The 17,777-nt window shown below is 47.5% G+C and overlaps 2 protein-coding genes across 3 annotated transcripts in view; one reads left to right on the top strand and one right to left on the bottom strand.

Annotated features, from left to right (window-relative positions):
* Window positions 1–6,363, top strand: part of ADAT1 (adenosine deaminase tRNA specific 1) — a 47,843-nt gene extending 41,480 nt beyond the window's left edge. The window contains exon 11 of one of the 2 annotated variants that reach the window (XM_032326340.1): window positions 6,281–6,363. The gene's annotated coding sequence lies outside the window, so the exon portion shown is untranslated. Of the gene's footprint in view, window positions 1–4,505; window positions 5,355–6,280 lie in introns of those variants that run through there. The other variant, XM_032326341.1, reaches the window with a different exon arrangement.
* Window positions 2,199–12,396, bottom strand: GABARAPL2 (GABA type A receptor associated protein like 2). The gene is made up of 4 exons (XM_032326348.1): window positions 12,222–12,396; window positions 11,838–11,893; window positions 10,521–10,693; window positions 2,199–2,803 (listed from the first exon to the last, which is right to left on the bottom strand). The coding sequence occupies exons 1-4, from the start codon at window positions 12,253–12,255 to the stop codon at window positions 2,713–2,715; spliced, it is 354 nt and encodes a 117-aa protein (XP_032182239.1). The 5' UTR covers window positions 12,256–12,396; the 3' UTR covers window positions 2,199–2,712.
* Window positions 12,397–17,777: the final 5,381 nt, after the last annotated feature.

The raw sequence follows: 17,777 nt of genomic DNA, 5'->3' as shown, positions 1-17,777 counted from the left end.
TGAAAACTAATCTTAATAATATTTATAAATCATCTGCTATCCAACGAGAGCTTGATAAAAACTATAAAAATTTATCTTTTAATTAAAAAATTTTTAAGTAAATCTCTATGCCCAACATGGGGCTCAGACTCAACGACCCAGTGATCAAGAGTCACATGCTTTCCGAACTAAGCCAGCCAGACACCCCTAAAAATTACTTTTTTTTTTTTTTAATTTTTGTTTTTGAAGATTTTATTTATTTATTTAACAGACAGAGATCACAAGTAGGCAGAGAGGCAGGCAGAGAGAGAGGAGGGGAAACAGGCTCCCTGCTGAACAGAGAGCCCGACGCGGGGCTCGATCCCAGGACCCTGGGATCATGACCCTGGCCGAAGGCAGAGGCTTAACCCACTGAGCCACCCAGGTGCCCCTAAAAATTACTTTTTAAAAGAAAGAAAAACAGCTGGCTTTGGTGACCCTTGCTTTATTTTCCTCTTCCCCTACTATTTCTGTTCCGTTGCATTTGTGGGTTTGTGGTTGTGAAACAGAAACAGATCTAAATGCCTTTGGAAAACTAGCCCTCCCCCATTTCTCTACAATCCTCTTCTGTTCATACTGTTAAGGAGGGTTTTACCTTTCCTTCCCGCCAGTCCCTGTCTCGGGCAGGAAGGGTGAGGGGCTCTTTGGTAATTCAAGTGAGGCTGGAGTCCCCCAGGGGACTTTTGACACTGCCCTCGGAAGAAATGCTCTTCCACTGGATTTGCTACACTGCTGGGGCCACTCTGCTGTCACATGAGAGGAGTCTGCCCGAGAGTGAAGTCAACACAGAGGGAAACAAAACCAAGAGGAAAGACTTTTGATGTTATCAATCGACCTCTGGTGCGAGCTACGTCTGAAGCCAGTGAACTAACTGAGCGAATGGCCTCTTTAGGGCTTAAGCCATCTCGAGTTGGGTGTATATTGCCGCAAACAGATTCCCTTCAACACAGGATTTGTTCCTTTCCCTCCCCTTGCTCACTCAGAGGTCAGCTTGTACCTGCTTCTAGTTCGCGACGACCAGCAAAGAGACCGCAGATTCTGCTGGGGCAGGTTTGGGAAAGACCAACACGATGCTTAATGACAAGTGATTCCTCTGATCCCAGTTGGGGAGCTGACCTCAGGTGGATGGCCTTGACAGGTTGCCTCTATAATTTGGTGAAGACAAAGCTAAAGATCTTTCTTCCCCAGGACAGAGTTTAAGGGAGTCATTTAAACTACATGTTGATCGTGGGGTGATACCTAGTGATTCTCTATGTAGAGCTCTAGCCTCCAACACAGGCTATCTTTGGAAGATTTGGGAAAGTAACTAAGTTTTCCTCTTAGATGCATTTGTGTTCCGGCTAGCCTACATATTTATTTGTGAGAAATCATGAAACTCGTGAGCATGGGAAAATCTAATTGTGATTTCTAGGAAGAGGGCTTGGAGAGCAGCCCCATGAAGAGTGCAGGTACATGTAAGTAAGAGGCTATGTGTGTACAGTTATCATCCCAACACTGTACGTAATGGTGAAAGGCTGCCAATAACCCAACGGCCATTAATAGGGGCCTGGGTACTAGGTATGTAATAACATATTCACACAGCACAATGCCATTTAGCTGTGAAAATGAAAAAAAAGTTTCCCTATGAACTGATATGGAAAGGTCAGCAGGATATACTGTTAAATGAAAAAAAGCAACATACATAAATATATGTTTTCTTCTTCTTTTTTTAAGATTTTATTAATTTATTTGACAGAGAGAGATCATAGAAGAAAAGAAGGACATATATTCACATTTAATTATATTTCCAAAAATAAAGACTGGAAAGAAACAAGATACTAGTTAAAGTAGTTTCCCAGGGGCGCCTGGGTGGCTCAGTGGGTTAAAGCCTCTACCTTCGGCTCAGGTCATGATCCGAGGTCCTGGGATCGAGTCCCACATCAGGCTCTCTGCTCAGCGGGGAGCCTACTTCCTCCTCTCTCTCTGCCTGCCTCTCTGCCTACTTGTGATCTCTGTCTGTCAAATAAATAAATAAAATCTTAAAAAAAAAAAAAAGCCTCTCTTACGACACAGATCACTGCTTCCTGTCCCAGGCTGTGCAGCCAGGGGCTCCACAAACCCTCCTGTTGGCCTAGCAGATGCCAAGCCACTGCTCTGACCCTTCTGGAAGAAAGTGAATAAAGGACATGGTCACACTGCAATGCCTTTATAAGAGGAAGTTTTATTGTTAATTATTTACCTTAATATTTCAGAAAGAGGAACAGATTAGCTCAGTCCAACATGATTGGCAGTTGGCAAAATCTAGTGAAGCAAGTGTCTGATTGCTAAGGATTTAATTTGGGTGCTTTTAATACTTAGCCATCTTCAACACTTCAAACATAATCCAGAAGAAATGTATCATCTCCCTCCCTTTCACTTTAATACCCCACCTACCTCACTTTAATATGGAAATATCTTCATTAAATAATGATCCTCAGAGAACAGGTTCCCTGGAGGGTACAGCCATGAGGACAGTGCACAAAAAGGAAAACTCAAAATAAAACTCTGTATGATAATTTACTAATCTAAGGAAACAAAACCTTCCAATATATTAAGAAATAAATCCAGTTACAAATGCACTACTTAGGTCTATGTGAAGAGGTCTGGTAACTGAAAACGGCCGGCTATTTACAAGATACACAAGCAGGAACGGTGCACCTAGCCCAGCGCTGGCCCTCAGAAGCCAAAAGTGTTCTCTCCGCTGTAGGCCACATACAAGAATCCATCTTCATCTTTTTCCTTCTCGTAAAGCTGTCCCATAGTTAGGCTTGAAAGAAAAGAAAAAACAACACTGAGAATTGGGTTTGGTCTCTGAGTCTGGGTGTTTGAAGAAAGTTGATCTGAGGATAAGGGACAGACCGCGACCGCTGGAACCAGTTACTCTGCCTGGGTGGTAGATCACGAAAGTGAAAGTAATTCCAATCTCAGCACTGCTGTGTGCCAACAATCCGTGTTACCGAAAGGAAATGGAGCCAGGAAAGATTAAAATAAATTAGGCTCCTGGCAATCAGTAAATAAGACTAGAATCAAATCTCCACCCTCCTGCCCTGCGGCAAGGCCGCGCGCGCGCGCACGCACACACACCTAATTCTTCCTTGAGTGGGCTTGCCTGGTTAACACCTGAATGCTCTCTGGATGCCAAGGGCAGGAGATAAAACCTAAGCAAAATTAAGAGCCTAAGAGGCCCATCCCTGCATGGGTGAAGGATCAAGATAAAGAAACTACATGGGGCTTGCTTCTCCTCCTTATGTGAAGGTTTAAAATCTGTAACTAACATGATCAATATTAGTGGGTTCAATCTTGTGGAAGCTCCCCCACCAAAACCCTCGTGCCCCTGCGATCAGCATCAGTGCCATCAAAGAGAAGTTATTTTCCTCACATGTAATGCAAAAAGCCCTGATTGTATCTGGGATCCAAAGAAACCCTGCCCAAAACTCCTAAGAACCTTCCAGAAATAGATAATTGCTGAAACTAAACATGTGTGGGCAGGAAAGCTGGTTTTCCTAAGCAGTAAAACAGAACGCATGCCGTACAGGAGACCTAATCTAGTTCTCTGCCACGGATCTGAGTTGTACAGGCTCCAGAGTTAAGACTAGAACCACGGGGAAGCCCAGGAGAGCTGTGGCCACGTGACTGCACTATGAGAACAGCAGGCAGCACAGATGTGTGCTGAACGTCAGTGTGCCCCCTGCACGTGGGGTCACCGAGAACCAGTAAGACAGCAGTCTGACAGCCAGCCAAAGACGGCACAGGTCACTAGCTGCACAGGCCACAACAGCAGCTTATAAGCAGGACTCAGTAAAACGAGGGCCAGGGGGTGACAGAGGAGGGTAGGGCCGCAAGCTGGTACAACTGGGACTGCCCCACTCTGCTGGCGAGCTCCCGGCGGGCTGCGTAGACCTCCATGTAAACGGGGACATGGGCCGCACGGAGCAAGGGGGGGTTTCCTTTCCTGTTCTTCCTGCCCAACTGCCAGCTTGGCCCGGCTGGCTGCGTGGGCAGATGAGAATTCTTAAGTAACAACATGAGGGCGGATGAGTCTGAATACAAATGACCTGTCACCAGCATCTGGTAACTAACACGGTGCTCCCGAGCTCTAACCTGGGATGTGTAAAATAAGGACGCCCTGGCCCAGGACTGTCTACACGCGCTATTTCTGCGAGGAGGGAAATGTCCTGCAGTCTGGCTGTCCGGTACCGTAGCCACTGGCTCCAGGCGGCAAGCTCAGACTCGTCTGAACTGGAATGTGTTGTTACACTGTGTAACAACATCGTGTGAAACATACATAAGATTTCAAGCCGCCTGGGAAAAAAGGATGTAAAAATCTCAATTTTTATTATATGTTGAAATGACATTTTGGATATACTGGATACATAAAATATATTATAATTCACTTCACCTGTTTCCTTTTTAATGCACTAGAACACATTTTAAATTACAAATGTGGCTCATGCACCATTTCTCAACAGCACTGCCCTGGAGCACACGAGGACTTGAGGGACGGTGGATAGAGGGAGGAAGCCCCCGCATGAGGCCCCCGAGAGCAGTGAGTCCCAGCCTCAGCTCTACAACAGAATCACAGGGGAGCTCTGCGACATCTCCAGGCTCAAGCCCAGGCATCAGTAGGTTTTTAAACTGCCCAAGATGATTCCAGGTGAAGCGAGGTGGAAAAAACAGTCTCTCTACCAGAGGGAGCCGTGCTTGTCTTTTTAATGTATTTGCTTTTCTTATGTTAAGCAAGCAACATGGGGCTTAAACTCAGGATCCTGAGATCAAGATTTGCAGGCTCTACCTGACTGAGCCAGTCAGGCGTCCCATCTGTCTTCCATTTGTCTGCCGTTCTCAAAAGAGCCATGTGATTGGCAAGTGCCGTGAGGAGCCAGCGACCAGCCAAAGGCTTGACACGTAGCCGCCTCTCTCAAGACCACCACCCGGCTGGCTGGGAATAAATACCCCAGGACTCCCGCTTTTCTCGGAGCTGCCTCGGGGTCAGGGGACAGGGAAAACGCAGCTCTCAGAGCCCGCCTCATCCATCCACATGTCCAGGATGACCTTGGTGAGCACCTTTGCCACCATCTCCCCAAGGCCATTCATTCCCAGAGGGATTTAGAGGCAAAGTAAAAGACCGTGCAACTCGTGCAACTCAAAGGCAGACACCGATTGATACCAATGTCACATCTGGTTCTACCCGACAGACTAAGTATGCTCCATTCCTAGCAAGTCAGAAGCCCCAGTGCATATCCAAACCCCACTGCTGAATTAGAAATACTTGAGGAGGGGCGGCTGGGTGGCTCAGCTGGGTGGCTCAGCTGGCTGAGCGTCCGAGTCTTGGTTTTGGCTCAGGCCGTGATCTCATGGTCATGGGATCGAGCCCCATGCCGGGCTCTGTACTCACTGGGGAGTCTGGTTCAGATTCTCTCCCCCTCTCTCTCAAATAAATAAATAAAATCTTAGGGGGGGAAAAAAAAAAAAAGGAAATACCTGAGGATCTATGTAAATACCGGCGGCCCACCCCAGACTCGGCCTGTGGCGAACAAGGGCCCCCGGCTGCCTAGGGCAGGCCTGGAGACTGTGCGAGCGGAGGCCGGTCACCATGTGGCTCTCGCTCCTGCCTGTCTCAAAACTGCACTGTCTTTTAAGTAAAACTTGAGCTTATACATTTGTTTAACCTGTGCCCCAGCTGCTGCAGAGGCGGGTCATAACCCTCCGAATTATAACAGCACTCATGTGCCAAGCACTGTTCTGAGTTTATTCTTTTTATCCTCACGGCAGTCTTCGGAGGCAACATCACCCTCACAGGGATCACAAGCCACAGTTTACAGAGAACAGAAGTGAGACAATAAGAAAAATGACACACAGAGAAGTTACATGATTCATGCGAGGACACGTGCTTCGCACTTAGCCGTGCCGCCTCCAAGTGAACACGCAGATCTGTCCTACTGCCCTCACATCGGCATCCTGTACCTTCTGCACAGATCGCCTGAGAAAGAGCTGCTCACACACACGCACACACACGCACACGCGCGCCCGAAATCACTCGCGCGTCTGCTCCCAGCGCCTCTCTGGATTCGGGAGGTCAGAGCGGAGCCCGAGATTCTACATTTGTAACAGATGCCCGAGGAAGGCAGCCGCTGCCAGCCTCCGCGTCTCACAACTCGCTCCTTCAGCTCCTGTAACGGGACAAACGGCTGGTTGTGCTACGACTCTAAGAGTCCTCTTGCTGTTCTCCTTTTCTGTCACGCAGCCTCGTCGGAAACCTGACTCGGCTGGCAGCAGCACCGGGTGTTACACGCGGAGGACAGCCCAGGGGCAGGCACTTGGAAAGTGACGACACTCACGGCGGGGAGCTGCCACACACTCCATTCAGCGGCCCGGGACCGAATGCCCGATTCTGAGAGCCACTGAGTGCCACAGGAGAACACCGAGACACCTTATGGTATGACTTCAAAATAGCTCTTAGAGGATCGGGCCGCACACATACAAAGCCGAATAATTTGGTCTGGAGCCAAATAGAGCTGGCCGCAAACACAGTTTACATTTTGAGTCCCGTTAAAGAGTTAAATGTAAGTGCAGGGGGGCAAAACGCGACCCCAGTCAGCAGACAGTCTCCCAACAGGAGGCTGGCCTGTCCGTTTAGGACAAGTTCCACAAGCCTCTGAGGAGCTTCCTCCGTCTCAGAGGCCACAGAGCCCGAGCCCCGCAGCGCTGGGCAGGCCGCGGCCGGGATGCCCGAGGATGCTCGTACCAGCGGTTCTGACGCGCCCGTCGGGCAAGGCAGCACAGGCCTACGAGATGGCCCGACAACTTGCAGGCCACGCTGCACCTCCACAGCATCCCGCCCAAGTTACTGGCTAAGGAAGACACACAGAGATGACCTCAGACCCTAAAGCTCACCACTGTGACATCAGCAAGGACAGCCACTCACCCTGGAAGGGTGCGGCTGAGCACCAGGAGGCCTGCCACCTTCCACACTCGAGAGTCTGATGAGGAAAGAGATGGGAAAAGCCAAAGGCAGAGTCAAGCCACGGAACCAATCTCAGGTGTGGTGGGACCCTGAAGAACCGAGTCCGATGAACCTAAACTGACGGCAAAAATGGTCACTCACCCCTCCATTGGGAGTCACCCAGATTCAGACAAACCAGCCAATAATAACGGCACCTTTCAGAAGGGTCCCCATCCAGGAACGGCCGTGCTACTGAGGGCAAACACTGGCTTTAAGCTACTCGAGAGCACATGCACGGGGGCGGCCGACATAGAAGTGTGTGGGTGCCGAAGCCCTGTAGAACCTCCCCGGCCCCTGACCAAGGTTAGGTCATGAAAGCCGTGGGCTCCAGCCTGACTCAGAAATTGGCTGGCCTGACGGGCACACACCTGGACACCCATCTGCTTTGGCGCCCGCGTGCTTCCACTGGACCTGGACTTCTCTCTTTCCAGCAGGGGAGGATGGGGAGGACAGCAGGGGTGAGGGGGGAGGACAACGGCCACTGCCGTGGACCCTGGAAAGGCAACCACCTCGAAGTGAGAGGCCATGTAGCCAGAAAGGCTCCCAACATTCTGAAAAATAAAAATTAACTACTGGCTCTTCCTTCCGTCAGATTTTTCTCGGATATAAATAAACCCTATTCTGTTACTGCGGGAATAAATCTTTGAAGAGATATTTACCTAGAAATTATCAAAAGTGCTTAACCTAAGCACATTTCTAAATAAAGGATGGACTGTAAGATGTCACAACTTTTACTTAATAGCTCTTTAAAATCGAAGCAGCAACTAAGCACCACAATATTAAACAAACCGGTTTCCAAATGTAACTAACATTCCCAAATTATCACATCTTAGAGATATTTTACTTAATAACATACTACTGTTTCTATTTTAAATGGGGATCAACAAGACTCGTCTGTGTTCTAAACAAAGACCAAAACGTAGATACCATTGCCAGGTCTGGGTTCTCCCCTAATGCCATGACTGGGAAGCTTGTACACTGATCCTCTTTCTCGAGCTCGGTCTGCACCAAGACACAATTCTTTTGTTTTGGGGCTGATTCTGGATACAGGAACCTAGGCAGAGAATTCAGCTTTCCAATGCTAAATGGGAAAAGGGAGCTGAGTGAGATTCCCTCCCCCAGCCCTGCTCTAAAAAAAATAGAACTCAGAAAGAATTTAGGAAGTAAAACTCTCAGGGACTTGCCTTGGTCTCTATTTCTAGAATCAATATTTAATACTCACTAAACGATCACCACCACATTTTTACATGATAATCACTTGTGCTCCAGAACACTCTCCCAAAGTTCCACTGCAAGGCAAGAATAACTGAAGTTACCTCTGCTTCGCCTCCACCTCACACGTGAGCCTCCCGCAGCTCTGTCTGTCACAGGATGGGAGAGGCCTCCGGCAGGCCTGGATTCACCCTTTCCCAACTCCGGTGTCCCCAGACTCTCCTAAGGCTGCAAGCCCTGGTGGAAGGTTAAAGGAGGCCCCACACCTCCCTAAGGAGGCTGGAAGGAGCTGAGGAAGAGGCTGCTGCTGAAGTGCCTTGGGGAGCAGAAGGCAGGGTTGAGTCACACACCAGCTTTCACGGGAGACCCTGTGTGATTGTGTGTGTGCTGCCGTCAGGTGATCAGCATTTGCATAAAGCCCAATGATGTCACACACCACTTTTGTTTAGAAACCATTTTTCTTAATAAAACCAAACTGCTGCATTAAGTGTGGGAAAGAAAGCCATTAACTGAGGTCAAAGACCTGGGCAGAGGAAGCCTGGTTAGTCATTCTCTGAAAACCTGACTTGGGTCACTGGTGTCATCTGCTTTAGAGTTGATTCTTACCAGCCTGGAAAGGCAAAGGGGACTGGGAGAGAAAAGGAAGCAGCCTCCGTTGCCCTGACAATCACTTTCCTTTCCAATTCTATTTATAGCTCAGGGATAATGGAGGGAGGGGGCAGTCGCTAATCTGCAGCCATTTTAATTGCTAGATTAACATGGAGCCCTCAGAGTAACAATGTCTCCAAAAGCCTTCCCTTTAAGAAGTATCATGGAATCAGAATTGATAAAATAAATTCAATGCCACAGGTCAGTCACCTACTTCCTCTACTGAGACGCCACCTCCAGGAAGGAGGAAAAACAGGGTCGCCAAGACTCTGCAGAAGCAGGGTGAAGGAGTGAGGACTTACTTCCCCACCACCTTGAGAGAAGCTGAGTGTGACCACAGATGCCCACGGCTTCCAACTCTGATGAAAAGTGCACCCCGCACCACGAAGCCTACAGGCCCAGGAAGGAAAGCTGGAAGAGCTCCAACAGGCGGCAAGACTGCCTCTGCCAACACCGCAGCTTCCCGAACTATAGCTGTAGTAGGCCAACAGCACCTAGCAGTCAGGGCCAAGGCCTACCTCCTCAGGCAGAGCATTTCATTTCTTCCCTAACCTGCTTCTCTGCCAAACACAGGAAATGGATGTAGTTGAGACTGGGAAAGCAAAAATCAGACGAAAAAATAGCCAGAGCTCTCTACTTTTCATAAGAAAAGGACTGGAATTTGGCTTACACCTTTCAAGGGTTTTCAAAGGAAACATATTTTGGCCATATGGGCCTCGTTCCCTGGGATTCTGAAAGCCTTAGCTTTTAGAAGTACTACTTTGGAGGGGTAACAAATTAGGCTTAGTTTGGGTCTCTAAGATGAGAAGCAGCCATAAACTCTCACTCAGGGGAGAGGGCCTAGCATCTGGCTCAGAGGCTAGTACTCAACCAGTAATAGCCAAGGACTCACCAGGAATCCAGAAGGAGCCAGGCCATTTTCTTTTTCCCACAGGGGACTAGAGCTGGGTTGTCAACTACACAGAAGGAGGGAAGTGTAATGCCCCTGCCTAGATTCACGCCCCAAGTTATCCCAAAGAAAGCTTCCAGGCAGCACAACAGCTAGAGCAAGACGGGGGCCAATGACTCTGACAGTCGGAGCAGATGGGATGAGGGAGGTGTAAGTCTATAAAGAGACCTTGGGGAATTTTTGCTGGACAGTAGCCATTCCAGCATACCTGAGGATCAGGCAGCTATGGGCTTGCACAGGGGCACAGAACTAGGTCTGGAAAGCCAGCAGCAGGGTGATTAACTGGAGCCGAGCCTCAGCAGGGCCCACAGGCTCCCAGTGGAGAACGGCAGGACTTATTTCATGGGTCATTTGAAGAAAACCTCATTTTAGGCTTCAGTTCTACTGATGGCTTAAGCCTAAGTAAATCCTCCACTGTTTTAAAGGATTCGTGAGGGTCTGAGGCTAGATTTCAGGTTTTTCTTTTTTTTTAAAGTCCAACCTTGTTCTATTTTCTTGATCCAAAGTACATTCCCACGCACTACAGCCCTTTTTCATTTTCCTTGAACTCCTCATGTCAGGGAGCACAAAATCCAGACTTTCAGTCAGGACCTCTAAGAGTTTTCTGACCTCCAAAATGTAGAGTTCTGTAAACAGCCAAGCAGATGGCCAATGCCAGTAAACACCTCTCACCTGGACTGTGGGACTGTCTTATCCACAAACAGGAAGATTGCCTTTTCAGAAGGAAGCTGGATCCTTTTCCTGATGATCCACATGAACTGAGCCACAGTGATGTCAGATGGAACCAGATACTTCCGTTTGTCAATGTCAACAATCTGAGAGCCTGAGACTTTTTCCACAATCACCTAGGAAAGCAAAGAGAGATCAGGACTGGATTTCTAACGTGAGGCTCTGGCCCTGCGTTCTTCTAGCCTTGCCTTGTCAGGGAGCTGATGAATAGTATGTGGGCAAGGAGGTGGGTGGGAAACTGCACAACACTGGAAAATAGACCCCTGATTTAATAAACCACAAACTCTGAACTCTGGAGGTTAAGAACTGTCATAAACGTATGATACAGAAACAGAAAGTGCTTTTCTGTGGTCAATTATGTTTATCATCCTGGATCTCAGCAAGCATAAGAGAAACACAGCCCTTACTACAAAGCTTTTCAACATTTAGTCCGGGCAGAACTGAGACTATCTGGTAACGGTTTCATCTACAGCCAGTTTACTCCAGGACCCCAGAATGGATCTGCCTTCACACCAGAGGAGAAGACCCCAGGGAACACAGGAAACGGGAAAGGATGGCCTAATAGGAATGAGTGGCAATCCCAGACAGCCAAGAACCAAGCTCCTCATTTGGCCTGTTGCTTCTCCCTGAACTAGGTTTCAAATGTGTCCCTCCTGACCCCTCCTCAAAGGAATTGTTCAAACAATGAGCTACAATGACAGGCATGGATGTCCTTTAAAAATCAGTTAAGGATTACAGAAACTTACCCCCTACCACAGAAGAAATATAGGATCATACATATTACTGATTAAGGAGAAACGAGAGAAAGGGTTCTCAGAGGCTTCTCAGATTTTTTGGTGAGGAAAGGAAGCCAGAAGTCAAGCAAAGATAGAGGCTCAAAGTTAAAGATGAGTGTCCTGAGACTAAAGTACCACTTCTAAGACCAAAGTGACAGTCTTCCTCCACGATTGTTCCCAAAAGTGGCAGTGACCTGTTGCCCTGTCCTAGAACATCGTTCCTTACATAATTGGCGAGGGAGCCCAGAGGCTGCAGACAGCTCGCTGGCCTAGATCAGGAGATTCAGCACTGAGACACCCTGAACAGCACCAGCTCAAGCCCCTCACGCCACGGACCCGGAAGGCCCCTAACCCAGTCTGGCCTGTCTGCTACTGTAACTGGGACTGGAACCTCAACTTGTCAACTGTTGAATGGCCCGGGGCCTTATCACGAGTCCTAAACGACGGGGTGACAGCGAGGTGAGGGGGCGGGGAGTGCACTCACCGGAACCCGGTCGGGATATTTCGCTCGGATCTTCGCAGATTCCACACATCTGTGTTCTGTGGGAGACACAGACCGGCTGATGGTCGCTCCTGCCCGACCTCAGGTTCCCGGGTCCCCAACCCTCCTCCCCCAGCGACCTGCGCACGCCCCGGGGCTCTTGTTCGGAGTCTCAGCGGCCTCGGCCCTCGGCCCCCGCCTCCCGGCAGAAGGGCGAAGGGCGGGACAAGATCCGTGGGCAGCCGCCTGGGGCGCCGAGGCCTCAGCGACCCGAGGCCGGAGCGCTGCATCCGCCCCTCCCGGCCCAGCCCAAGGCGGCCCGAGTGGGGGAGGGGGCCCACCTACCGTCCTGACCCCCAACCACCCAGTCTCTCAGGGAGCCCTTACCCAGCGAGTGGTCCTCCTTGAACATCCACTTCATGGCGGCGGCTGGGAAGGGATGCAGCCGGCTCTCGGAGCCGCGGAGCTCAGCGAACCAACCACAACAACAACGACAGCAGCGGCGGCGGCGGCGGCGACTACACGACAGGCGGGACTTCCGGCTGCCGGCGCCTAGCAACCGGCCGGGGGCGGGGCTTCCGGCGCCTTTCACTGGGCCGCGCGCCGGGGGGCGGGGCCACGCGTAAAGGGGCGGGGCAGGAGACGGCTCCAAGAGGGGCTACCGCGGAGAAGTGGGGATGATGAAGTTCACTACAGGGCTGTCTTTGAGGGTTTTGGTGACTGGGAAGGGGATGTTGTCGGGAGCTGGTAACAGGATTGGGGTCTCAGTGGACGTTGGTTAACAGGAAGAGGAGTTTGGGGGTATGGCTGATAGGATAGCGCTTTCATAGTGGACTTTCTTAAGGGAAGTCTCGGTGCGACGGGAATTCTGGAGGTATGAATGACAGAAGAGGGGTCTCTGGTGGTTGGTGATGGCAGAAGGAATCTGTTTGGGGCATTGACAGTTTGGGGAGTATTGTTTAGGGTGGTAATAGGTTGGGGGCACAATACAGAGAGTAACTTGAGGGGACTGTGGAGAGAAGTACTGATGACAAGCGGGGGTTCAGTATTGGAGACAGCAGTAATAGGTTGCCTTGGACCTAGAAACTGAATTTAAACAAATTTTCTTTCCTTCCTTTTTTCATGAATAAGTGTTTGACTAAACAAGAAAAGGTATCACAAATATGCATTTGAGGAGCGTAACATAGCCCTGATCACAAAGAGACCCCATAACCTTAACTGCAGAGGAGTTAGAGGTGATCGTCAGGCTGGGAGAATTCCCCTGAGAGTTGGTCATAAGACAGGTTTCTTTGGCAGTCAGCATGGATTTCAGCAATGACAGCCTAGGCGGTGTGTGCGTGTGTGTCACCTGCCTGAGCATATGCCTTGAGGTTCTCCAGTGATGTCACTCCTTTCTTCCTAGCAGAGTCATCAGGACAGTCTGCTCAGGGTCAACATCTGTTTACGAGCTGGTGAATATGTACCAAGAATATTCATTTAATTGGGCACGTGATTCTTGCCATGTTCTTGTGATTCTGATGCATCTGAAAGGCTTGCATATTTGAACATTGTCATTCATCATTTCCTACAGTTGTAATTCCTGATGGATGCTGTGGAATCTAGCTTCATTCTAGAAGTATTTTGGTTATTTTAAGGTCATCTGAGCAACCAAAATAAGTTTTTGTTTGCTTGCTTGTCTCCAATGAAGTGAAAAATCCTTTGAATTTCATACCTAGAAATCATTACTGCTACATAGAGGAGCACTGTTCTAGGTATTGGGGGAAAGCAATGAACAGAACAGACAACACCTCTGCTGTCACGGAGTTTGCATTCTAGTGGAACAAGATGAAAAATAAATATGTTCTGTAATGGTGGGTGCTCTTTAGAAAATAAAGCAGGATTGGTGAAGAGTGATGGTGGGATAGAATGCTAATTAGATAAAGTGGTTGACATAGGGACAGGAAGGAACCCTTTGTGGCTGGAGCTGAATAAACAAGGGGGAGTGTGTTAGAAGATGAGATCAAAGAGATGTATAATAAAACTAGTGAGCTTTGAATTCCATATGAGGAGCTTTGGTTCTTATTTAGAATGAGAAGTCAGTGGAGGATTTTTAAGTGAAGGTGTGACATGGTATGGCTTTCCTTTTGAAGTGAGCAGGCTAGCTTCTTTATAGACAGGCTATAAGAAGTTGAGAAAGGAAGCCAGGGGAACAGTTAAGAAACTGTTGTGATAATCTGGGTGGGAGATAATGTAGGCCTAGACCAAGATAGTGTGTGGGGGTTGGTGGGAAATAGTTGTATTCTAGATATATTTTGAAGGTAGAGCAACAGAATTGATGATAGATTGGAAATGAAGTGTGAGGTACAAGTCAAAGTCAGGGTTTTTGGAAGGATGGAATTGCCATTTACTGAAATAGGGTGGAGGCAGCTTGAGGGGGTGAGAATCTAGGTTTGGTTTTGGCTATATTGAGTCTAAGATGCCCAAGAGACACATCCAAATGAAGACATGGTGTAAGTGAATAGGTCTATGAGTCTCAAATTCAAGAGAGAAGTATTTAAAGCTATTGAGCTGGGTGAGATCAGTTAGAGAGTGAGTGAAAAAATTGAAAATACCTATTTTGCAAATAGAATTAAACACTGGGGAATCAAGGTAGATGTTCACAATCGGACAGTGAATCAGTGGAGGCGTTTGAAATTGGGCTGAAGACCACTGCTTCCTTTTACAGAACTGGTCATTGTATCCTAATCCAAGGCTGTACACCACCTTGCTGCTGGAAGACCTTAGTATACTCCTCAGGGGAAAGATCCTGTCAGTTACCCACTTATAAGCATGTAACCAGATGGTCTCAATACAGGGCAGTATCTTTCTGTCTTCTATCCTTACCTACTTTCTTGATGTCTTTTTCCAGTTCACCATTCTAACTGGCTTCCCTGATCTGCCCTGATGATATGCATGCTCCTCTTTACCTATGGGGTCATTATATGTAGCTTATTAAAGGCTCAAAAGATACCAAATGCCTTCCTTGAGGGGGTGGCTAGTTGAAAAGGTGAGTCAGAAGAAAAAAAAATAGGTTAATGAAAGTATACAATTACATATTAACAGACTCATAAAACATGCAGAATAAATTTCAAATGCTGGAGAGGTCTGTAAACATGGATGCTGTGGGGCGGTTAGGACAGTGAGGGCTGACACCAAACTAAATGAGGTTTATCAAGAAAGACTTCACAGAGAATGTGAATCTTTTTTTTTTTTTAAGATTTTATTTATTTATTTGATAGACTGAGATCACAAGTAGGTAGAGAGGCAGGCAGAGAGAGGAAGGGAAACAGGCTCCCTGCTGAGCAGAGAGCCCGATGTGGGGCTCGATCCCAGGATGCTGGGACCATGACCTGAGCCGAAGGCAGAGGCTTTAACCCACTGAGCCACCCAGGTGCCCTGAGAATGTGAATCTTATGCTTCAGAGAGAAGGGTACAATTTCCAAAGGATAAACTTCCCTTAATAGATAGAAACAAAGGGTGGGTTTGGGAGAGGGAATGGTAAGTAAGCTAGATTAATGCTGGAAAGCCTTGATGCATACTTTCAGACATTCTAATCTGAAGATAACCCTGAAAGGGAGCTTCTAGAGAGGAGTAGAACATGATCAAATTGTGTAGTTTTAAGAGAACAACTCTCTTTGCCCTTAAAAGAAAATTGTATTAAGAGGTGCCTGGTTGGCTCAGTCGGTTAATTGCCTGACTCCCTTTCAGCTCAAGTCATGATGTCAGCATCGTGGGATCAGGTTCCGTGCTCAGCAGGGAGTCTGCTTTTCTCCGTCTCTCTCTCTCTCTCTCTGCCTCTCCCCATGCTCACAGGCTCTCTTTCTTTCTCTCTAAAATAAATAGATCTTTTTAAAAAGTATGGAACATGAGAAAATTATGGAAATGAAAACTGAGAAGTCAGTTCTCAGTTATGAATATATGAAAATGACACAATATACACAGATCTTTAGCATTTTTAAAAATTAATATTCCATCTTAAAGAATCAAACCCACAAAGACTAGCTTCTTCAAACCACAGAAGCAAAGAGTAAATCTTAGTATCCATTGTTACTAAATACTCTTGCAAAGCTCATGGCATCTCAGGGGAGGCACTTCACACACCTAAATTCTTAGCAGTCACCACCCTGTGTCTCAGCAGTGACTAAGCTGACACTAGCCACAGTATGTGTTTCCTTGTGCTGAAAGAAGGAACTCTGAAGGAAAATACCTCCTTCCTCAGTGTAGAGCTACCCTCAGGAGGTGACGCTAGAACCATCTATTCCAGAATCTTATTTTAATGGTTATTTATATATTTTCATTACAGTGTAGTTAACATAGCATTAATTAGTTTCAGGTGTACAATAGAGTGATTCAACAATTCCATATATTAGTGCTCATCAAGAAAAATCCACTCTTAATCCCCTTCACCTATTTCACCCATCCCCCCAACCACCCGCCCTCTGGTAATCATCTGTTTGTTCTATATATGTTCTATATAGTAATATATAGCATTTTTCTGGTTTGTCTCTTTTTTCCCTTTGTTCATTTGTTTCCTTAAGTTCCACATATGAGTGAAATCATATGGTTTTAACAGTTTTTCTTTTTTTTTTTTTAAAGACTTATTTATTTATTTGACAAACAGATCACAAGTAGGCAGGAGAAAGCAGGCTCCCCACTGAGCAGAGAGCTGGATGCAGGGCTCAATCCCAGGACCCTGGGATCATGACATGGGCCGAAGGCAGAGGCTTTAACCCACTGAGCCACCCAGGCACCCCTTAACAGTTTTTCAATAAATGAAAGTCATTCACTTAAATCACAGATGCAGTACAATGTCAGAATAATAATAGAGATTTAAGCCTAACAATTACTGTATTTAGGAGCTGTGTTCCCACCCCAGAAAAGCTTTAAAGCAAGAATGAGTAGTACTGGACCCAAAATGACAAAATCTTCTGGCTGATATTATTTGTCATCTTGAACTGTGGTGAGGACCCTGGATATTTTTCCAAATGATCAGGTCTTGACCCCTCAAGCATCTGTGTTGTTAGGCTCTCAGCTGTATTTTTCATCTAAAAGCCATTTCTAGGTTGCCTTCAAAATAGAGGCATCACCTCCTGGACTGCGTTCAGACCACAAACCTCACACTATCGTTTGGCACTGTAGTGTGATCCTTCAGGACCTTCTGATAAAGAACTTGGCTGTTGACAATGATAAAGAAAAAAAAAAATCCTTCTGCCATGTTCAAAATACTGGTTGGAGGTGAAAGTGGAAGCTTTCAATTAGGTGATAAGCCACTGTCATCTTTGAGAGGGGGCCACAGCTTCTAAAACCGGCAGCCAAGTTTGTACCCAGTATAAAGTGATGAAATTCAGCAGAGAGGGCGCCTGGGTGGCTCAGTGGGTTAAGCCGCTGCCTTCGGCTCAGGTCATGATCTCAGGGTCCTGGGATCGAGTCCCGCATCGGGTTCTCTGCTCCGCGGGGAGCCTGCTTCCTCCTCTCTCTCTCTCTGCCTGCCTCTCTGCCTACTTGTGATCTCTCTGTGTCAAATGAATAAATAAAATCTTTAAAAAAAAAAAATTCAGCAGAGAGAGCCATGTAGTAATTATCCTCGAAGAGCTGGGGATCTGTGCCCTGTTTCTGTGTCTGTCCTGCTATGGCGGGTAGTGGAAGCGACAGGAAAGTTGGGGGCAAAGGACCGGGGTGTGGTCTTAGCCTAGGCCAGGTCCAGGAGCACAGCCACGCATGTTTTGGGTTTTCCTGCAATGGAGAGTGTGCTGTGACGGGTTGGATTTAAGTACGAACCACACTGCGGATTAACAGATGACACATAAAAAGGTAAGCATTTTAAGTCAATTTTTATGGAAATCTTATTTTACACAAACGTTAACCCAGGAAATGGCCACAATTCTGAGCCCGGACACTCCCTAATCCCATTCAGCCTTCAGAAAC

The sequence above is a fragment of the Mustela erminea genome, chromosome 19 (genome assembly GCF_009829155.1).
Source record: "Mustela erminea isolate mMusErm1 chromosome 19, mMusErm1.Pri, whole genome shotgun sequence".
NCBI classification, from domain to species: Eukaryota; Metazoa; Chordata; class Mammalia; order Carnivora; family Mustelidae; genus Mustela; species Mustela erminea.
The sequence above is the reverse complement of the archived record's forward strand: the minus strand, read 5'-3'. Positions and strand labels throughout refer to the sequence as shown.

Coding starts and splice junctions, on each gene's coding strand:
- GABARAPL2 (XM_032326348.1), bottom strand. CDS start 12,255: ATGAAGTGGATGTTCAAGGAGGACCACTCGCTGG. Junction 11,894..12,221: donor CAAGGAGGACCACTCGCTGG/GTAAGGGCTCCC, acceptor TGTCTCCCACAG/AACACAGATGTGTGGAATCT. Junction 10,694..11,837: donor AATATCCCGACCGGGTTCCG/GTGAGTGCACTC, acceptor TTGCTTTCCTAG/GTGATTGTGGAAAAAGTCTC.